This window comes from Leuresthes tenuis, unplaced genomic scaffold (assembly GCF_036924035.1).
Source record: "Leuresthes tenuis unplaced genomic scaffold, fLeuTen1.0.hap1 SCAF_10, whole genome shotgun sequence".
Classification (NCBI taxonomy): domain Eukaryota; kingdom Metazoa; phylum Chordata; class Actinopteri; order Atheriniformes; family Atherinopsidae; genus Leuresthes; species Leuresthes tenuis.
The window spans coordinates 7,639,139-7,656,756 of record NW_027325364.1 but is presented as its reverse complement, the minus strand read 5'-3'; the positions used below and the strand labels follow the sequence as shown (position 1 = coordinate 7,656,756).

Below are 17,618 nucleotides of genomic sequence, written 5' to 3'. Positions count from 1 at the left end.
CTTTTTGTTTACATTGTAAACAGTAGTTGCTCTCATGACACTTGACATGCACTGTTTTACAATCACATATATATATATATATATATATATATATATATGTGTGTGTGTGTGTGTTCAAATGCAGCAGCAGTCCTGATAACAAAGAAAGGTTCATAAAAAAAAAAAGGCAAACACGTTCACAGGCTGCACAAGTGTGTAACATGAGCATTGTTTGACTTTGACTTTATGATCTGTTTATGCCTCTCTGTTCTGCATGGCAGTGTTGACACTCCAGCCCTGGTAGGGATGTAGTTTCTGATCAGTTGAGGAGAGGATCAAAACACATTGATGGACTTGATTTGACTGATTTGGCCTCTACCTTAGATCTCAGTGGAGATAAAAAAAAAAGACTGTAATGGTCTTTTGCCTCCAGGCCGTTTAATTCTGGATGCTGCTTTTTTTTTTTACCACATCGCCTGTGTACATTTTATAGGCTTCTCAAAAAAACACAGATTACCTGTGTTTTAAAAAGATTCATTCAAAGTTGAGCTAATAAAAGGAATTGTTGTGTATATTGAATCATCGCAAATGAAACCAGAGATGCATAACATTGGTATTTCCATTAAGAGACTGCACTTCCTATAGCTGAAATGAATGAAAAGCTTCTCATACACAGCGACTCATGCAGCAGATGCTTTCAGTGGTTCAACGAGTAAATAATCAAATCATATTTCAGCTAAAATGCTTTATTATGCACAGTTTAACTGAGATCAAAGGCTTGATGCCCACTGTGAGAAATAGTCACAAATGAACAAACATACATTTATAAAAATGACTGCAGGGGGTTTGTGGGTACGATTTGTCTCAGGTTCAAAGCTCTGATATGTGAAAATGCTTTTTCTGACTCACATTTTCACTTGACTGTGAAGTAGTTATTAATGTTGACCTTTCAGAGGAGTCTGTTTTAGATATTGATTACAATACTGTCAATTAACTGGTTCACTCTGTATTCTATATCAGATTATAGGGGAAGGACTTTGCTGCTTTATATTTAACATCACAGGCCTTGTCAAACTGTTCTGTTTCATTCAGTTTATTTAGTTTATTGGACCCTCGCTTGCCTTGATGAATGAGATATTGATTTGGTTATTTTGTGTGTGTGTGTGTGTGTGTGTGTGTGTGTGTGTGTGTGTGTGTGCGCATATGCTTATATGATGTATATGTAGAAAGTAAATTGGTGTGTTTGCTTGTGTTTTCAGAGAGATCCTCTTTCATATAAATGAGATGACTGTTTCCTAAACTCTGCTCGATGACAGACATAGCCTACACACACACACCCCCCCCCACACACACACACACAAGCATATTCCTTTATATGTGTATTAGTGTCTCTGATGTTTGTCTTTGTCTGTCCTCTCCTCTCTTGTATACAACGCCAAATCAGAAAAAGTTGGGCTGGTACTGAAAACGGGGGAAAAAAAAAACCCAAAAAACAACTTTCATTTCATCCGATATGAACACAAGAAATTTCCTGTTTTTTCCTCACAGTTCAATTCAGTTTGTTACTATACATTCATTTTTACATTTCAGGCCTGGAGCACATCCCAAAAGATGTTGAGGCAGTGGCAATTAGGGGCTAGTAATGAGGTGAAATAATGATTATAATAATGATAATTTTGTTTCAAACAGGTGATTAGAATTAGGATTTGGTGTAGAAAAGAAAGGGTGAGTCTTTGAGGAGCAGACTGGGCAGAGGATCTCCAGTTTGTCAACAAATGCATGAAAAAAAAGAATTATTGAATTGTTTGGAAACAATATCCCGCAAAGAAAGAGTGGAAGGGATTTGCATATTTCACCCCTTATAGTGCAGAATCTCATCAAGCTATTGAAGCAATCTGGAGGAAAATCCGAGCGTAAAGGACAAAGGTGCAAGCCTAAGTTGGACACCCGTGATCTCCAGTCCTCTGCATCAAGAACCATTCATGAATAGCCGATATAACGACATAAGTATAGGATTGCTGTGGGAAGTCTGTGTGAAGCACTACTATGCATAGTTAGAAAGACGAAGCCTTCCATTGACATTACTTCTCTGGGCTCGGAGGCGTGTGCGATGAACCTTCACAGGGTGGAAATGTGTACTGTGTTCAGACCAATCACTATTCCAATTTCTTTTTGGGACAGACCAAGACTAAAGACTAAAGGACCATCCAGTGTTATTAGCAGTAAATCCTAAATCCAGGCTCTGTGGTGGCATTGGGTTGCATTGGTGCCTTTGGGAAAGCTCACCTGAGCTTTATGTGACAGCAACATTAATGCAGAAAAGCACACTTAAAAGCAACACATTCTGCTTTCAAGATTACATTGTTCACAGATGTTTATGCATTTTTCAACAAGAGTCTTCCTTACACATACAAGCAAAGATGCATACAATTTTGATTTCATGCTAATTCATATCCCATGAGTTAAAAACTTTAAATCATGAGCTGCAATGCACATATCAAAGTTTCAGAGCACTTGATTTACTATGTGAAACGTTATGAAGAATTAGTATCACTTTTTGGTTCCATATGGTTATCAGCTTACGGAGGTTTGAAACAAACTTACTTTTGATCGTTTTCTGTCCCACGCAGTAAGTAAAATCAAAATAGATTAAATAACTAAAAGAATTGATAAATAACCTGATCAATATTCAGTAAAACAAGAGTCTAATCCTTACTCACGTATATGTTAATATAGGAACGTTAAAGATTAAAGAAATTAAAGAGGGTTTTGGCACTCTGAACAAATTCTCTTTAAATTTAGTAAGATCAACGATGCATGATCTTGTTTACTCAAGAAAGTCTGATGGTTGAAACATTTATCTAATTGAATTTAGAGGTAATGCTGCGTTATTTTGTTCGGTCTTTTTCCTATGATAACCACCTCACATGGTGTGCAATATTTATTATATTTAGTAGATGATGTGAATCATGACCACCGTCTTAAATTGGTAGAAACGTATAATGCACTGCTTGCAATTTTCTTGGACAATTCAGAATAATTTATTTATTCTTAATCTATTAAGTCTGACCTTTCAATTCCAGTCTTGAACATTTTTTTCCAAAACAAAAAAAATGGGAAAACTCTGCACTCATAATAAAAAAAATTGACGATTAGGTAACTTTTGTATTTGCTTTAAAACTGCATTCGATCTTTTCTACTCAAACATATCACAAAACAGTGCTCCGGTTTACTGGACAGAGCCTTGGTCTACAAATAGAATTCAATTGAAAATGAACTGCTCTTTATCTCTTTATCTAACATGAAAGATGGCAGAGGCTAATGGTTTGAGTGTGACTTGGCGGTCAGTGTTTTATTAAGTTTGTTGTTCCTCGTGTTTTTGTGGATGTTCATCCATGGCGTATTTTGAGCTTCCACACAGACAACACGTTTGACAATAGCATGTCGCTGTATGCATGAGCTAAGTCATGAGGTGGCTCCTGTGTTAAATGAGTAGATATGTATTGGTATATTTCCAAATCTAGTATCCATTTTTGTCTGAGAGAAAGTATTTAACTAGCTGATGTTGTTTGTTGCATTTGTGGTTGAAAAAACAAAGATGCATTGCCAGTAATGTGGCCGTCATACTTGGAATATATGGAATTCAGACCTGCTTGCTTCAGTTAATAACAGTTATGCATTACGCAAAGTGTGAAATTTGAGTGGATAAATCAGCTTTTATTTAAACTTTGGTCTGTGGTTTGGTGTTGGGCTGGGTCAGGTTTAGAGCTCTCTGTTCATCCAGGTGTTTGTGAAGAAAGATAGATTTCTGCTAAGCTGCTTCATCTGCCAGCCTCTTACTGGAAAATGGCTGATGTCACACATGCCAAAATCAACTGACCACAGATCAGTCTGACCACTTTATTCTTTGCCAGTTGCCTACATATTGCTGATTAAAACTGGTAGACCGCAGTTCTGGGGAAACGTAGGTGTTGACTGATCTGACAGAAACTGTAATGAAGAAGGGGAATATAAGATGCAAGTATTTTTTTTTTCCTGAACATGTTGAGCAGTGTTTGGATTTAATATCTGAATGTGAATAAACATTCTGTGTACTATGGTTTCGTCTCTGACTTTACAGACTGACTTTTCTTGAGGAAAATAACAAGGATTTTTGATGTTTTTGGTCTCTAGTTTGACGTTTTTGGCTTGCAGCAGAATATTTGATGGGGATACTTTGAGAGAAGCTCAGTGAATAGAGCAGAAGGTCATTGAGAAGAACTTGCAGCTGTCGAACTGACCTGAACTCTATGCTTGTTTGTCCATCTCAAGTTTCTGCTCAAGTAGTGAAAAAATAGATGCCTAGAAAGCAAAAGTATACTTCTCATAATGGAAGGAAATTAAAATGAAAGGGAATATTCTTTTTATTATCAAGATAAGATGAATTATGAAATCCCTTATCATTGATTTCTGTGTGGATTTGATAGCTTTGCATGTCTGACATTGCTTGGTATGTTATGACAAGTTCACCTCAACAGTTTTCAACGTATGGAACAGTAGCAACAAACAACACTGATGATACTGTAACAGACATTCAGAAGTGGTCCACTGATTTGTCTGTGTTAGTAGCTGTTTGTCATTTTTTTTATAGGTATGAGACTCTGGCTGTGGCTACAGATGCAGAGATTCGACAGGATTCCGATTTGCCCCTTAAAACTGGGGGCAAGAGGCTGACGGTGAGCTCTAAATACACATCCAGATGGACAGAAATCTGCAGCGTTTCTCTCTCAGTCAAATGCAAAAAATTAGAGCATAGGTTCTGTTAATGCTGTATGTGTATATCTGTGTCAGTCAATATGGGAATGTGTAACAAAGAAAGATTTGAGAGACTTTGTATCAGTTTCCTAAAGGACGATCAGACCTTCCTCGTTTGCATCATGCCTGTTATTTTGAAGTGAAATAAAAAATATATTGTGCTTTTAACTTTTTTTGTGTGCGTTCTCCTCCAGCCTGACTGGACATTGGTCCTCGGTGAACAGGCGCTGGACCTTTCGGTGCCCTCCTTCTCCCACTCCTCTTCCTCCATCCTCGTTCTGGGTGAGAGAAACCTCTTCTGTCTCCGTGACAATGGACAGATCCGCTTCATGAAGAAGCTAGAATTCAACCCAAGCTGTTTTCTTCCTTACGCCTCAGGTAAACCTGATACCGGACTTTTAACATGGAGCTTAATTAGTTGAATAACTAAAGGGGACCTCTACAAAAGTATTTCACTGTCACAGTTATTCTGTTTTGTCCTTATGTTATGTCCTGTGTGACGTTTTCAGCTCTGCAGCTGAACTTCTTATCCACAGAAGAATTCAGTGGCTGAGCAGCAGAAACGTCTACATCAACGTGTTTAGCCCTTCAGTGTGCCAGGTGTGTCAAAATAATGACACCACTTGGACATTGATAAATAAAAAGGAATAGAAAATATTATTACTGATTTTTAAAAATGACAGTAAATGTCTTTTTTCTCCAGCTATATCATGTATCAATGCATATGGTTGCCAGGTTATTACGTCTGAGTCCAAAGTAGATTATTCGGTCAAAGAATGTGATTTCTTTGAGGGTTATTGTTAGTGCCACAATCACGGCAAAGGCCGTGTTGAATTACTCCTATGTAGATTTGTAACACTCTGTAGCCTATAGCATTCTGCCACTCATACAGAACTTCCAGAGATAAATAGGATGTTAAGATAAGCGCCTAATACACTTGTTGCTTTTGAAGAATTTGGCTACACAATCATATTCCGAGGTTACGGAACCCTCAAAGTTTAGATCGGTTCAGCTTGGAGTGAAGCACTGGGAGAATTGCAAAACTCAGCATGCATCATTGCACCTGCCATAACCAAACATCTGAAAATAATATAATAATAATATACATACAAATAAATCATTTTGTGTTGTGGCACATTGCCACTTTACTCCAGGAAGCTGCTCTTGGCAGAACATGATGGAATAAATGAAGTAGCATTAAAACAAACACAAAACGTTAACAGACTTCTTAATGCTCTGAAGTTCATAAACAGTTGAGACAAGATGTATGGATTGCATAACACATGCATATACAAATATGTGGTATGGAAAATAGTGTTGTTCCAGTTGGATGAAAACTGTGTGCATGTTCAAAACTGATGACTTTTGGAGGTTTTCAAAGAAACGGGAGAGCTTAAGGCTCCTTTCTGGGTTAGTTTAACCCAAGCTTACAACAAAACAGTCTCCCAAAAAAGCACTGTTATGAAACTTAAACCCGTTGAAAAACAAGTTGTGAACATAGACGTATAATTTCCTACACGCTGATTTCTTAAGTTTGTAAGCGGTTTCTGATGTGCACATCCTGCGCTTTGGGAGCAACATTGTGATATATCAAAGGCAAATCAAATATCTGTATTCCTTTTACCACAACTTTTTGTCTCTGCTAGACCACCGAGTGAGGTATATGACTCTTTACCTGCTAAATGGACAGCTGAACAATGAGCTTAAATGAACTATAAAGCTCAGGAAGGTTGTATTTTTAGATGGGTAACGATCCTTTGCACATTCATCACGACATCATAGCCACTTTAAAATGAAGCATATTTATTTTTAATGTAAAATTATTGTTAATGTATATAATTCCTATTATTATGGGCTCAAATGTAGCTATACAGTGTAAAACTGTTAAACAAAGTGGGAAATAACAGGTTTTCTTAGTAGCCTAGAAAAGTCTTAATTGGCTGAAATGTTGCTTCTTTGAAATTGTCAGTGAGAGGCCATTTAAAAGAAAAAATCCACATAAAAGCAGCTCTTTAGGATACGTTTCTTGAACTGGTCTTCTGCTTACACACTTAGGCTCGTAGAAGGAGAAGAGTGAGCCAAAAAGCATAGCAAGCTTTTCTTATTAATGCAGACTTTAGACATAAGAAGCTTCCACCTGACTAAGTAAGAAGAAGCCAAATATCTGCCTGCTCATACATCCATCATTCACTTCACTTTGGCTGAGGTTGTGGTTATCTACAAAATTTGTGGCTTAGAAAACTTTTTATTAAATCTGTCTGTATATAGAATGTTTTATGGGTTTTTTGTAAAACATGTGTTTCTGATAAGTCTTGATGATTGGGTAGAAGTGCTTACAACAGCATCCCTCTCTGTGTTTCTGGCCACCTAATTACTGAAGGGAACATTTTTATTGTATCATTTTTTATACATATGTTAAATGTGAGAAAACAATACTACTTCTTTGTCATAATGATTGACATTAGGTCGATTCTCACCATGGACGTTAAGTATCCACATAAAGCTGGACCTCCAGAATGGTGCTTTTAAATGTAGTAGAATTAAAGGTCTTTGTGCAGCACAGAGCATGAAGCAATAAACATCATTTTATGAGCATCCCTCACAGCAAAAAAAAAGTGTTTGGGTCTGGCTCTGTTTACACAACATCACACTGTGAACCCATTTCTTCAGAATAATCCTTTTGATTGCATCACCGTGAGAGACTAAAAAAGAAAAGGTACAAAGAAAGAAAATGGAAAAACAACATAAATCACTGAAACAAATGGATCCACAACGGAGAATTTTTTGACATGGCAAAACAGCCCTTCAGTTTTGTTTCCAGACATTACGTAGATAATTTAAACAGCGATTGGATTTTATCAATAAATCCAATTCAGGATTTATCAGTGCAACAAAAGCAGCTTTTATTGGAACACGAGTTCTGTCTACAATCAAAACTGAACAGAAATTCCCACATGGCTCAAAGATGACTCCCAGGAGAAAACTGCAGCTGCAGTTTTAACCCTCAACAAAAATCTGATTCCTCATTGATTGTTGTTAATAGTCTGATATTTAGTGACACTGTGACTGCCACAGCATCTTGAGCTGCCACCCAATGTTCCGTGTCAGCTCTTTTATCGTGTCAGGTTATTTGATGGATTTCTCATACTTGAGAGTGTCGTGCAGAGGAGCACAGACAACACTGATCTCTTGCAGGTTCCTTAATGCGTTCCCTCTGGTTCTCAGACTCACAGCTGCCTCAGCTGGACCAGTGCCCTTACATATCCCTTCCCTCTGTGTGTATGTCTATTCCTTTCGTTGTTATAACTTTCTTGGCTCGACTTCTTGTTGAAAAACCTGCAATAAAAGTTCAATCTCTGTGCAAACCATGATAGAATTATATTTATTATTATTCCCACCTCTAGAAATGTGATTTAATAGGTGACAGATTGATTCAGATAGAGGCATAATTAATTGATTATTTTTATTAAAAGAGAACTGCTGTGAGTCACATGCAACATCTTTCATAATCACTATATCTGAACTAACCTGAACACGAAGGGGGAATTTTGACGTGATGTGGAACGGGAGGAGTTCGAGAGCAAAAAACAAACTTTATGATATGAAATCAGAACTCGCAGCACTAAAAATAGCTCGAGTCAATTATTAATAGGAAGGTCTTAATCATAATCATTTAAAAAAAAGAAAATGGTTATATGGTATGCACGTGTGAACCAGCTGTCCTCCCTCAAGGAGTGTAAAGAAGAGGGGATGTGTGAGGAAGGCAGAAAGAGGAGTTCAGAGAGATGAAGTAGGCAGATAGTCAAGAAATGTGAAAATAGAAAAAGTAAGAAAACCTATATACTGTAAGGTGAGACAGGGGAAGAACCAGAAGTTTGAGGAGCAGCTGAAAAGAAAATATACAGATGAGAAGAGAAAGAATGGGGGGCTGAAAAATAAGAGAGGAAAGATGTTCTACTTGAAAATGAGAGAAGAACATACATTAGACCTTTTTATAGTCCCATTGTAATTATAAGGCTGATGCTGAGATATAAGGTGTATATTTGCTTTGATGTGGCCCCAACACACACTCTGTCATTTTGACCCTCTGCACTGTACCACCCTACTGACCACTGTTCCTATATTATAACTTGTGTATTCAACTGTGTGTGAGTGAGGCGTGTTTGTTTTGCGTGTGGCCTCAGATCTCTCTAGGTGGCAACTGCAATATTGGTGGGTTGACTGGACATTTCTGAGTGAGAGTGAGAAACATAAGTAGTATTTATATTTTATGTTTCTAGCCTTGGGTTGCAAGAGAAAGTGTACTTCAGCTTCAGTTGTATTTCCAGCAGACCAGTAAGAGCACACCTTGTCTAAGAATGAAGGATCCAGATGATGTCTTTATACAAACCAGATGTGAAACTTAAAGAGATGAATTTTCTTTACAGGAGAGTACAAGTTGCACTCATTTTAGAGGGCAGTGCCACCCACCACAGGAATTCGTTATTTCTGTGCTTGGTTGTTAAATTTGTGAATATGCGCCACTGTTTTCTATAACTAAAAATGAGAGACCGAAACCTCACATTTGTACTGCTATGAAACTGAGGCTGACTTTCAAGCCACAAGACCGAAACCTGAATAAATACAGCAAAGGGATATTGGTGGAGAATTGACAAAAAAACATGTATTTAATTGAGTTAAAACCTTACACTACTTTCTCAGTCTTATTAAAAAAGTCTTTATGCTAAAGGCACAATGCAAGCTTTTTGTATCACTTCACTCAGTGTAGATTACTTTGCTTGAAAAAAAACTCACCAGAATGTGTAAAGTGTAATCACATCTCGTCAAACTTTTTCTTCCTTTTTTTCTGGTCTTTTTTAGTGGCAGATGGCACCACAAACCTGCTGCTAGGTAACCACACCAACATGCTGCTGGTTTACCAGGATGTGACTCTGAAGTGGGCAGCTCAGCTTTCCTTTGTGCCTGTGGCTGTTCGTGTTGCCAACTTCCCGTGAGTACAACCTCCAGCAAAGCAAAGATACCTGGGATGTAGCACTCATGTGTGCACACAAAACCCATTCATCCAGGAGAATGTGATCATGTTGTCGCGTGTAGACACTGCCGTCACATACACGATATGTGCATTTACAGTGTGGTGAGGTGAATGTGCAGCAAGTATGTTGACTCGTTTTATCAGCTTATGAAAACCAGTGTGAGACATTCAACAGGAAATTACCCGACAGTGTATTCCAGCAGGCCAATCAGAGCACACCAAGGAGGGGCCAGCTAAAGCTAACCCTTCGTTTTTCTCCAAACAGCTACAATCAAACTGCAATTTGATACAATTACAACGCAAAACACAAACACAGTTGAGAAATGATGTGGTCCCTGATCCTGTTTGCGCATGTGTGGTTTAGATGCAGGAGATAGAGTGTCTGGTAGGCTGTTTGGTTTAGTTTGAGGCTGTGTTGTTCTTAAGCATTTGATAGTCATCGGGTTGTTCAGTGTGTCGGTGGGATACTGCAGAGTGTGGGAGAGGAACACACCTACACACCGATACTCACAAAACAAACACACAATCACTTCAGCTGCTTTCTTTTGATACCTGTAATTTTCAGAAGTGCTCCAGGAATTGTGGCTTTGTACTTTGGAGGTAGTATCGAATATTTTACACAATTCTTCCAACCCCAGATTACTTGATCAGGCTCTATTTAGCCCTCTAAGCTGTTCTCGGATGTCATGTTTCTCAAGTTTAGATTGGTACGCGAATTCTATGAAAAATGAGAGCTTGACTTGAAAATGTTAAAACATTAGCTGAAAGGACCTATGAGGAGCATGTGACCCAGTCAAACAGTCACCTCATACAGAGAGAGAGAGAGAATGCTGGCAGCAGCTTGGTTTTCCATCAGTTTTAATCAAAATGTTTCACACATGGGATATAGTGTTAATGGCCTTCCAATAATGTTGAAAAGCCAGCATGATTTTTATAAACTTTGATGAAAGTTAAAATTGGTGCACCCCAATTTGTTAAATGAGGTCTGATAGCACAAGTGCCTTTCACAAAGCATGTTCACAGAGGGGCTTTTGTGCACCATTCTTTGTACAACCTAATCATACAGAACAGAGTGAAGCTGTGGTTGCACCTCTGAGCAGAAGTAGTCAAAGAGCCAAATCAACGTACATTTGTGTGAATGGGAGAGCCGGCAGGGCAGAGCGTGCACATGCTAACTCGATACTCTATATGGGCTCTTCTTAGAGGTAACATAGCATAATGTGTGAACATTTTAATATTTTGATCATCCTAAATGATTAATCGTGCTCTATCCGCAGCTTAGATCTCTGCTCCTAGCTGTTGTGTCTTTCTTGCTGTTTTTTTTTATTTGTTTAAGTGAATTCTAGTGTGTGTGCGCGTTAGCTATGTGACTGCAGTTTGTCATGTCTCTCTGGATGTGAATTTATCACTGTGTGTGTGTGGGTGGGTGGGTGGGTTTCCGCTGTTTCAGTTAAAGTGAGAGTTTTATGCCTCCTCAGACACCCTCCTGTGCAGGTGCGGAGCTGGCTGCTGCTCTCAACCTGAACCCCATCATGTGTGTGTCTGTGTGAGGATGTATGTGTTACTGCCTCGCTGGACTGGAACAGAAACCACTCACACACATCTGCAACCCGTTACCACACAGTTGAAATGTTATTGCATCATTCAGTATTTCTTCATTGTTTCCCTCTTATCATCTATTTCCATATCAGAAGACAGTATCCTATCCCACTTCACTCTGTGTTTACTAATGCCAAACTACAGAGGGAATTTCAAGCGCAGATTCCTAAAAGATAGCAAATATTATCTAGTTAATCCTCTCCTCTCTTTTCCTCAGGGAACTGAAGGGAGTTGTGGTCAGCCTGAGCTCAGATGGTCATCTCTTGTGTTCGTACATGGGTACAGACCCCTCCTTCTTCTCAACCCCCAAAGTAGATGCCAGGGAGGCTGACTATGAACAGGTGGATGCTGAGATGAAGAAACTGCAGAAGTTCATCAGAGAAGCCACCAGGACTCAAGGTAGGAGACTGCTTGAACTCTAAAAGAGGCTCTTAATTCTTGAGAGAAAACCAAAATCTATCTTTTATTCTAGTACGACAGTGATTGGCAGTTGAATGATATATCTGAACTGTCTGAAAGCGTTCCCCACTAAAGGGGCTGTGTGATGATCTGCAGAGATTTTAGCAATTTCATGTTTATTTATTTGACTAATTGATTAGTTCTTCCATGAAGAAAATGTTCAAACGATGATGAATGTCTATCACAGAATACTGGAATGTAAATTCTGGAAAATATTTGGATACATGTTTTGAGGCCAGGGAGAATTCACATATGTTACAGTTCTACTCTTCATCCACACATCCATTTTCTGCTGCTTATCGAGGACTGGGTCACAAGGGAAGCAGTTTAGGCAGAGATCCTCAGACATCCCCAGTGTTCCACGAACAGGTCGAGGATCTTTAAAATATTTCTCCCACCGCCTGACTATATCAACTGTCATGGTCAGCAGCACTTCATCCCCATTGTGAACGGCCACAGTTTCTTACAGCAGTGGAGGCCTGGGAGACAGCTGGGATTACAGGACCAGTTACTCGGGTCAAACTGCCGCCAACAACTTAGCTCCTGGGATCCCTGGGGCACTCAAACCCCTCCAACTCGATGACATTGTAATTCACAGAAGAGTTTTAGACTGTTTCTAGTGTTCAAACAGTGTTAGATCAATAATTAGTACGACCGTTTTCATTTATTTGCCATGTCTATTGGCTGGTTGATTTGTATTTGGGAACAAGATAAAAAGCATTTAAAAATGGAAAAGTAAATCTTTTTTTGTTGATCTAATCACATGCATTTGTTAAATATTGATGAGAGAACATCATTAGTTTAGTTCTTTTTTAATAAAAAAATGCATGATATTTTTTTCAGACATCGTGCCCAAAACTGACGCTGTGGACCTGTTTGTCACAGCTACTGTGTCCTCCAGCATGGACAAACCATCGGTAAACAAACGCAGAACAGACATAAAAGACGCTCAGTTATGTGTTCTTTATTTGCACAATGTTAACCACACACACACGCACACACACACACACACACAATCTAATCATTCCCTTAATCTCTGTCTCCAGCAAGCTCTGATCCAAGATATCGATGGTCTGCCTGTCCCTTCAGTGACCATACAGGTGGGTCATTAACTCATCTCTTTTCTTCTCTGTTGCATTTGTCACTGAAATTTTATCAACCCTCAACTAGTTTTTCTCTTCCCTACCCTCTCCTCATCTCATTTCATTATTGTTCTCTCTCCAGGTCAAAGTGAAGGCCAGTTCTGCTTTGCAGTCCTCAAAGCTGTCCATTTGTGTCCAGCCTCCTCTGGCTGTCACTCAAGACCAATTTGTCCTGGAGCCCATGGGTGAGTCCATAGCAGCTGTGTGTGTTGTGTGCACGTGTGCGTGTGGTGTGGTTATGTGTTTCTGTGTGTAGTCCTTGAATCTGTTTTTACTCAGTATTTTTCTCTGTGACACTTTTGCTTTAGTAACTTTCTCAAACACACATGCAATTGATGTCTGATTAATTTCCAATTTTCATCCAATTTTACATAAGATATTTTCTTTTTTTGCTTAAGATGACATCTGTTGTATTTGTTTAGTTTCTGATATATCTGTCCTCAGTTTTCTGCCTATGCTAATGAGTTCCCACAACACAAAGGCATGATGAACTATTGGAAAATGAATGAAGGAGAAGGTTAGGACTTTTTGGAAGGTCTGGTTTAAACCCAGTCATTTCTTGTTGCTAAGAGTGGGGCTTTATTTAGAGGGGTACGTGATAGCGAGACTGCAAACACATTTTTAAGGAAAATCTTGCATGGCTCTATACATCTGGTTCTGAGTGAGATCTTTCATTGTCTGTCGTCAATCACTTTTGTTCTCTCTCAGCCCCACTCATGCTCCGAATCATATGCACACGCACCCACACACATCTTTTGTGTTGAACATCTTCTCCTACTTTTACGCTTTCCTTTTTGCACAGTCTGAACAGACGCATGCATATACGTACAATGGCAGTGCCTGACTGAGTGAGGGAGAAGTGTGTGTTGACATTTGTTCAGCTCTTATCAGTCTTTACACTATGCGTTCGCTGGCCACCAAGACCAGACTGAAGAAACTTTGAACTGAATCAGCCAGACAGTACACAACCTTCTAACCTTCTGTCAGCTCATTAAAAGAGCATCAAGCATCCTGTTTGCCATCTGCTTTGAACTGTTGCAGAAAAACAAAATGTTTTGTTTTTGTGTGTGTGTTTATGTGTAATTGTGAAGCTTATATTTACAATGTGTGTAATGTAAACCAGTTGGGGGAGACTTTAATCAGAGACTGCTCATAGTACTGTGAAAACATATAGTTTAAAATGTGTGTGGCCCCACAAGGGGTTAAACCTCTAACCCTAATGGTGTTGGTGCCTTGCTCTGCCCGTTTGTGTACATATGGAGTCATTCTCCAAATTCTGGCAGTTTTGGATCACACCCACATATGACCTGGATTGGAAAACTTCTATTTGTTACAGTCTTTCATTTGGTTAATTTTCCTTTGAGATGCCACATTAGAAGCAAATCAAAATTGTGACAGAACAATCATGATATTTTGGAGGTTTGGTGGAAATCCAACCTTGCTTTAGTAGTTAAAGAGACTTTTCTTCTAAAGCAGTTCCATTTCTGGTTTGGAGGTAGTTTCTAACTTAGAATCAGTTAATTTTGCTCCTTTTTTTCCTGGTCCAGAGCACAAACAATGAGACAAAGACTGTTTTTGAAAAGATTGAACTAGATTTTCAATCTAGTTGAAAACTAGATTGATGTTAAAGTAACACTAGATACTCTGGGATTTTTGTATACTCTTTGTCTCCCCCTTACAGTTGTGGGATGTGACAATACAGTCATAAAAACAAATTTTCCTGTGAGCCCTGCACATGTACAAGCATACACACAGATCTTCATCTCCGTCACGATGAAGAGGCCACAAAGATGGCATGAAAAAAAAAAAAAACGAAAGTCAAGCGACAATGAAACAAAATAATGTGGTCTGGGGCTGGAAATCAAAGTCGAGAACTGCAGTATCTCAGTCTTCAGGTGCTCCAGGGCAGTTTCAGCCCCAAGAGGGTGTGCAACAAAATTCAGTGTACTTCAAAGAAGGTCAGAGGCACATAGTTCACAGTCAAAGGTTCACAGTCTTCTCTACAGTTGTTTTCAGATATCCGTTTGCAGGGAAAATGTTACAAACACTTTAATCTGTGTCAATAAACCATCTCCCTGTTCTGAGGTTCTCTACAGAAATGATGAATGCACTAGATAGAGTGTGAGAAATCTTACCAATATAACCAAAATATTCAGAGCAGTTGCCCTAAAATTGAAATGTTACGAAAGTCCAAGATTGTTATTGTTTCACCTCAAGTAAACACCTTTCAGTACTCGATGCAGTTTACTTACCACCCTGGAGTTGGGATAAAAGACGTCATCATCTACCTCCTTCAGTGAGCCCACTCTCATCTGGACAGAGAAGGTAGCACTATGAGAATCATGCGCTTTTCTCCTGTGAGTTTAACACAATTCAGCCTGCACTGCCATTTGAGAAGCTATGAAATACACAGGTAAATGCCTCCAAAAACACCGGGATTATTGATTGCCGGAGGCACAGACCAGGGGGTGTGTGATTAAGAACTTTTGTCTGAGCATGTGTTCAGCAGCTAACGTTTGCTTGATGTTTTTGTGTTGATTTGCCTCTCCTGATATTGCAGTGCTTATGCTTAAACTGTACATTGTACACCCCTAACTGAAAGATCTACATTATTTCTAAACTGCACTTAATGTTAATTTGCAACTTATATTTTTTCGCTAAGAGTTATTGTGTTTGTTTTGTGATATTTCTGCTGTAAACATTAACACTGTTATTGTAGAAACTAAATTTAGTTTTTCTTTTTTTTTTGTTCTATAATTCTTCTTTGAAACTGTATTTTTTTCAGATAATAACTAAAAGAATTCCACACTAATGAAATATCAAATCAATGTATCAGTGAAGAACAGTATAAGGAGTATTAGGATAAGCTGGCCAGTACCGACACCCTGTCTATGGGAAAAAACCCAAACCACTTCACTTCTGCAACATCATCACATAAGCCCAACAGAAACTTAGGGGAAACTCTGTAGATGTGCTTTTTTCCGGGTCCTGTTGCATTGTGTCAGTTATGGTTCAGGTTCAAAGAACCGTTAGTGACAATATGTGTTGTAATGGAACCCGAGTAACAATGTTAAATAATGAAAACCATCTGCCTTGTCTAAAAATGCCGCGTGTCTTTGCTATGACGTTCAAGCAGTCTGCGTGTCAGAAGATTTGTTGTATGTAAAAAGAAATTCTCCATATGAATCAAATGTAACAACAAAATTGAGCCAAGCATGAATAAGCTGCTCCAAACATGAATAAGCTGCTCCAAACATGAATAAGCTGCTCCAAACATGGTCCGTGGAAGCACAGCTCTACCATAGAAGTCTTATCTCAACCCTAGTATGGGAGTGGTATTGCCTTGTCGCCTTGTAATCTCCAGCCTTGCGCTATGAGGGTGTAAATTTCTCTAGAGATTATTCATCAGAGGGTCCTATGTCAAATGAAAGGACACAGGTTATACTAACACAGTGTGGATAGTGTTGGAAGCCATGCACTCGACGTAGAAGCTGGATTACTTACAGAATATTTCCATTTTTACTGTAATTTCAAAACTGCTCCTGACATTCGCTGAAACCATCATCCATCACAGAGGAGTAGACACCAAGTTCTTTGAGAAGGACCAGAGTGGATTGTGAATTTATGATTTCAAGATGTGAGTAGCGTTCTCAGGCTGTTGGCCCCATCCATTTATTCTGAGCCCTGTCTCAAACTGACCACTGCTTTCCCATGATTCATGATCCGTCTGCGTAGAAATGTAATGCGTTTTACCACAGTGCATTCTTATCAGTGCATATACCATACATGACCTCTGCAACTGTTAATACAAGCATGATGCACTTTTTGTAGAACTCATCATTTCCGCTAAGTTCTTGTCAATTTCTATTTATCATGATCCTTTTTATGTCTCACATGTCATATTTTTATTTTTTTTTAAGAATCTTTAACGTATGTATTGCTGTCTTCCCCTTTCACCATTGGATTTTTATGAAGACCTAATATATATATATATGACCAATTATGTTGAAACTAAGTAAACAGAGTAAATCCTGTGCTGGCATTCTTTTTTTTTCTGCTCATGAGTGTATATGTCAGACCTTTTGCTACTTTAGAAAATTTGCTCATAGTCATCAGTATTGTCAGCGATGCAGACAGATGTATGTTTTGGCAGTCGGAACAACAATAATGTGAGAAACAAAACAGTCACGTATTGTCCAACTAAAACTTGATAATTAGAAGCTTTAGGATGTTTCAGAAATATTGATGGAATACAAATAAATGAGGCTCCTGCCTTGAAACAGTATAGTATCTGCTATCTGATATGGCCCTGGAGTCTCTATTGACTTTTAAGGGGCTGAATAGCTTTAGCTTTTACTACAGAATCATACTGTACAGGGAAAGTGCACATGGACGCCATAAATGGCATGTTTCCTATTTATAACTTCCTGTGTCAGGATAAACATAAACTGTTAGAAAAAGAAGAAAAAGAAATCTTGGTTTGGGAAATATTTTGCATGAGCAGTGATGGCTTCCGTGTCAGGGCAGACAATGAAAAGTGTGCCAACAAAAACTCAAAGCAAATCCAAATTTAATTCATTCAAGAAGAGGCCGTGAAAAAGGCTAAAAAAAGC

The 17,618-nt window shown here is 38.7% G+C and overlaps 1 protein-coding gene across 1 annotated transcript in view; it reads left to right on the top strand.

The window, feature by feature from the left end:
- Window positions 1-17,618, top strand: part of bbs9 (Bardet-Biedl syndrome 9) — a 148,888-nt gene that overhangs the window by 13,835 nt on the left and 117,435 nt on the right. The window contains exons 7-13 of the mRNA XM_072393775.1: window positions 4,610-4,694; window positions 4,968-5,151; window positions 9,634-9,763; window positions 11,622-11,803; window positions 12,707-12,780; window positions 12,910-12,963; window positions 13,088-13,190. Of these exons, the coding sequence (XP_072249876.1) occupies window positions 4,610-4,694; window positions 4,968-5,151; window positions 9,634-9,763; window positions 11,622-11,803; window positions 12,707-12,780; window positions 12,910-12,963; window positions 13,088-13,190 (812 nt within the window). The remainder of the gene's footprint in view (window positions 1-4,609; window positions 4,695-4,967; window positions 5,152-9,633; window positions 9,764-11,621; window positions 11,804-12,706; window positions 12,781-12,909; window positions 12,964-13,087; window positions 13,191-17,618) is intronic.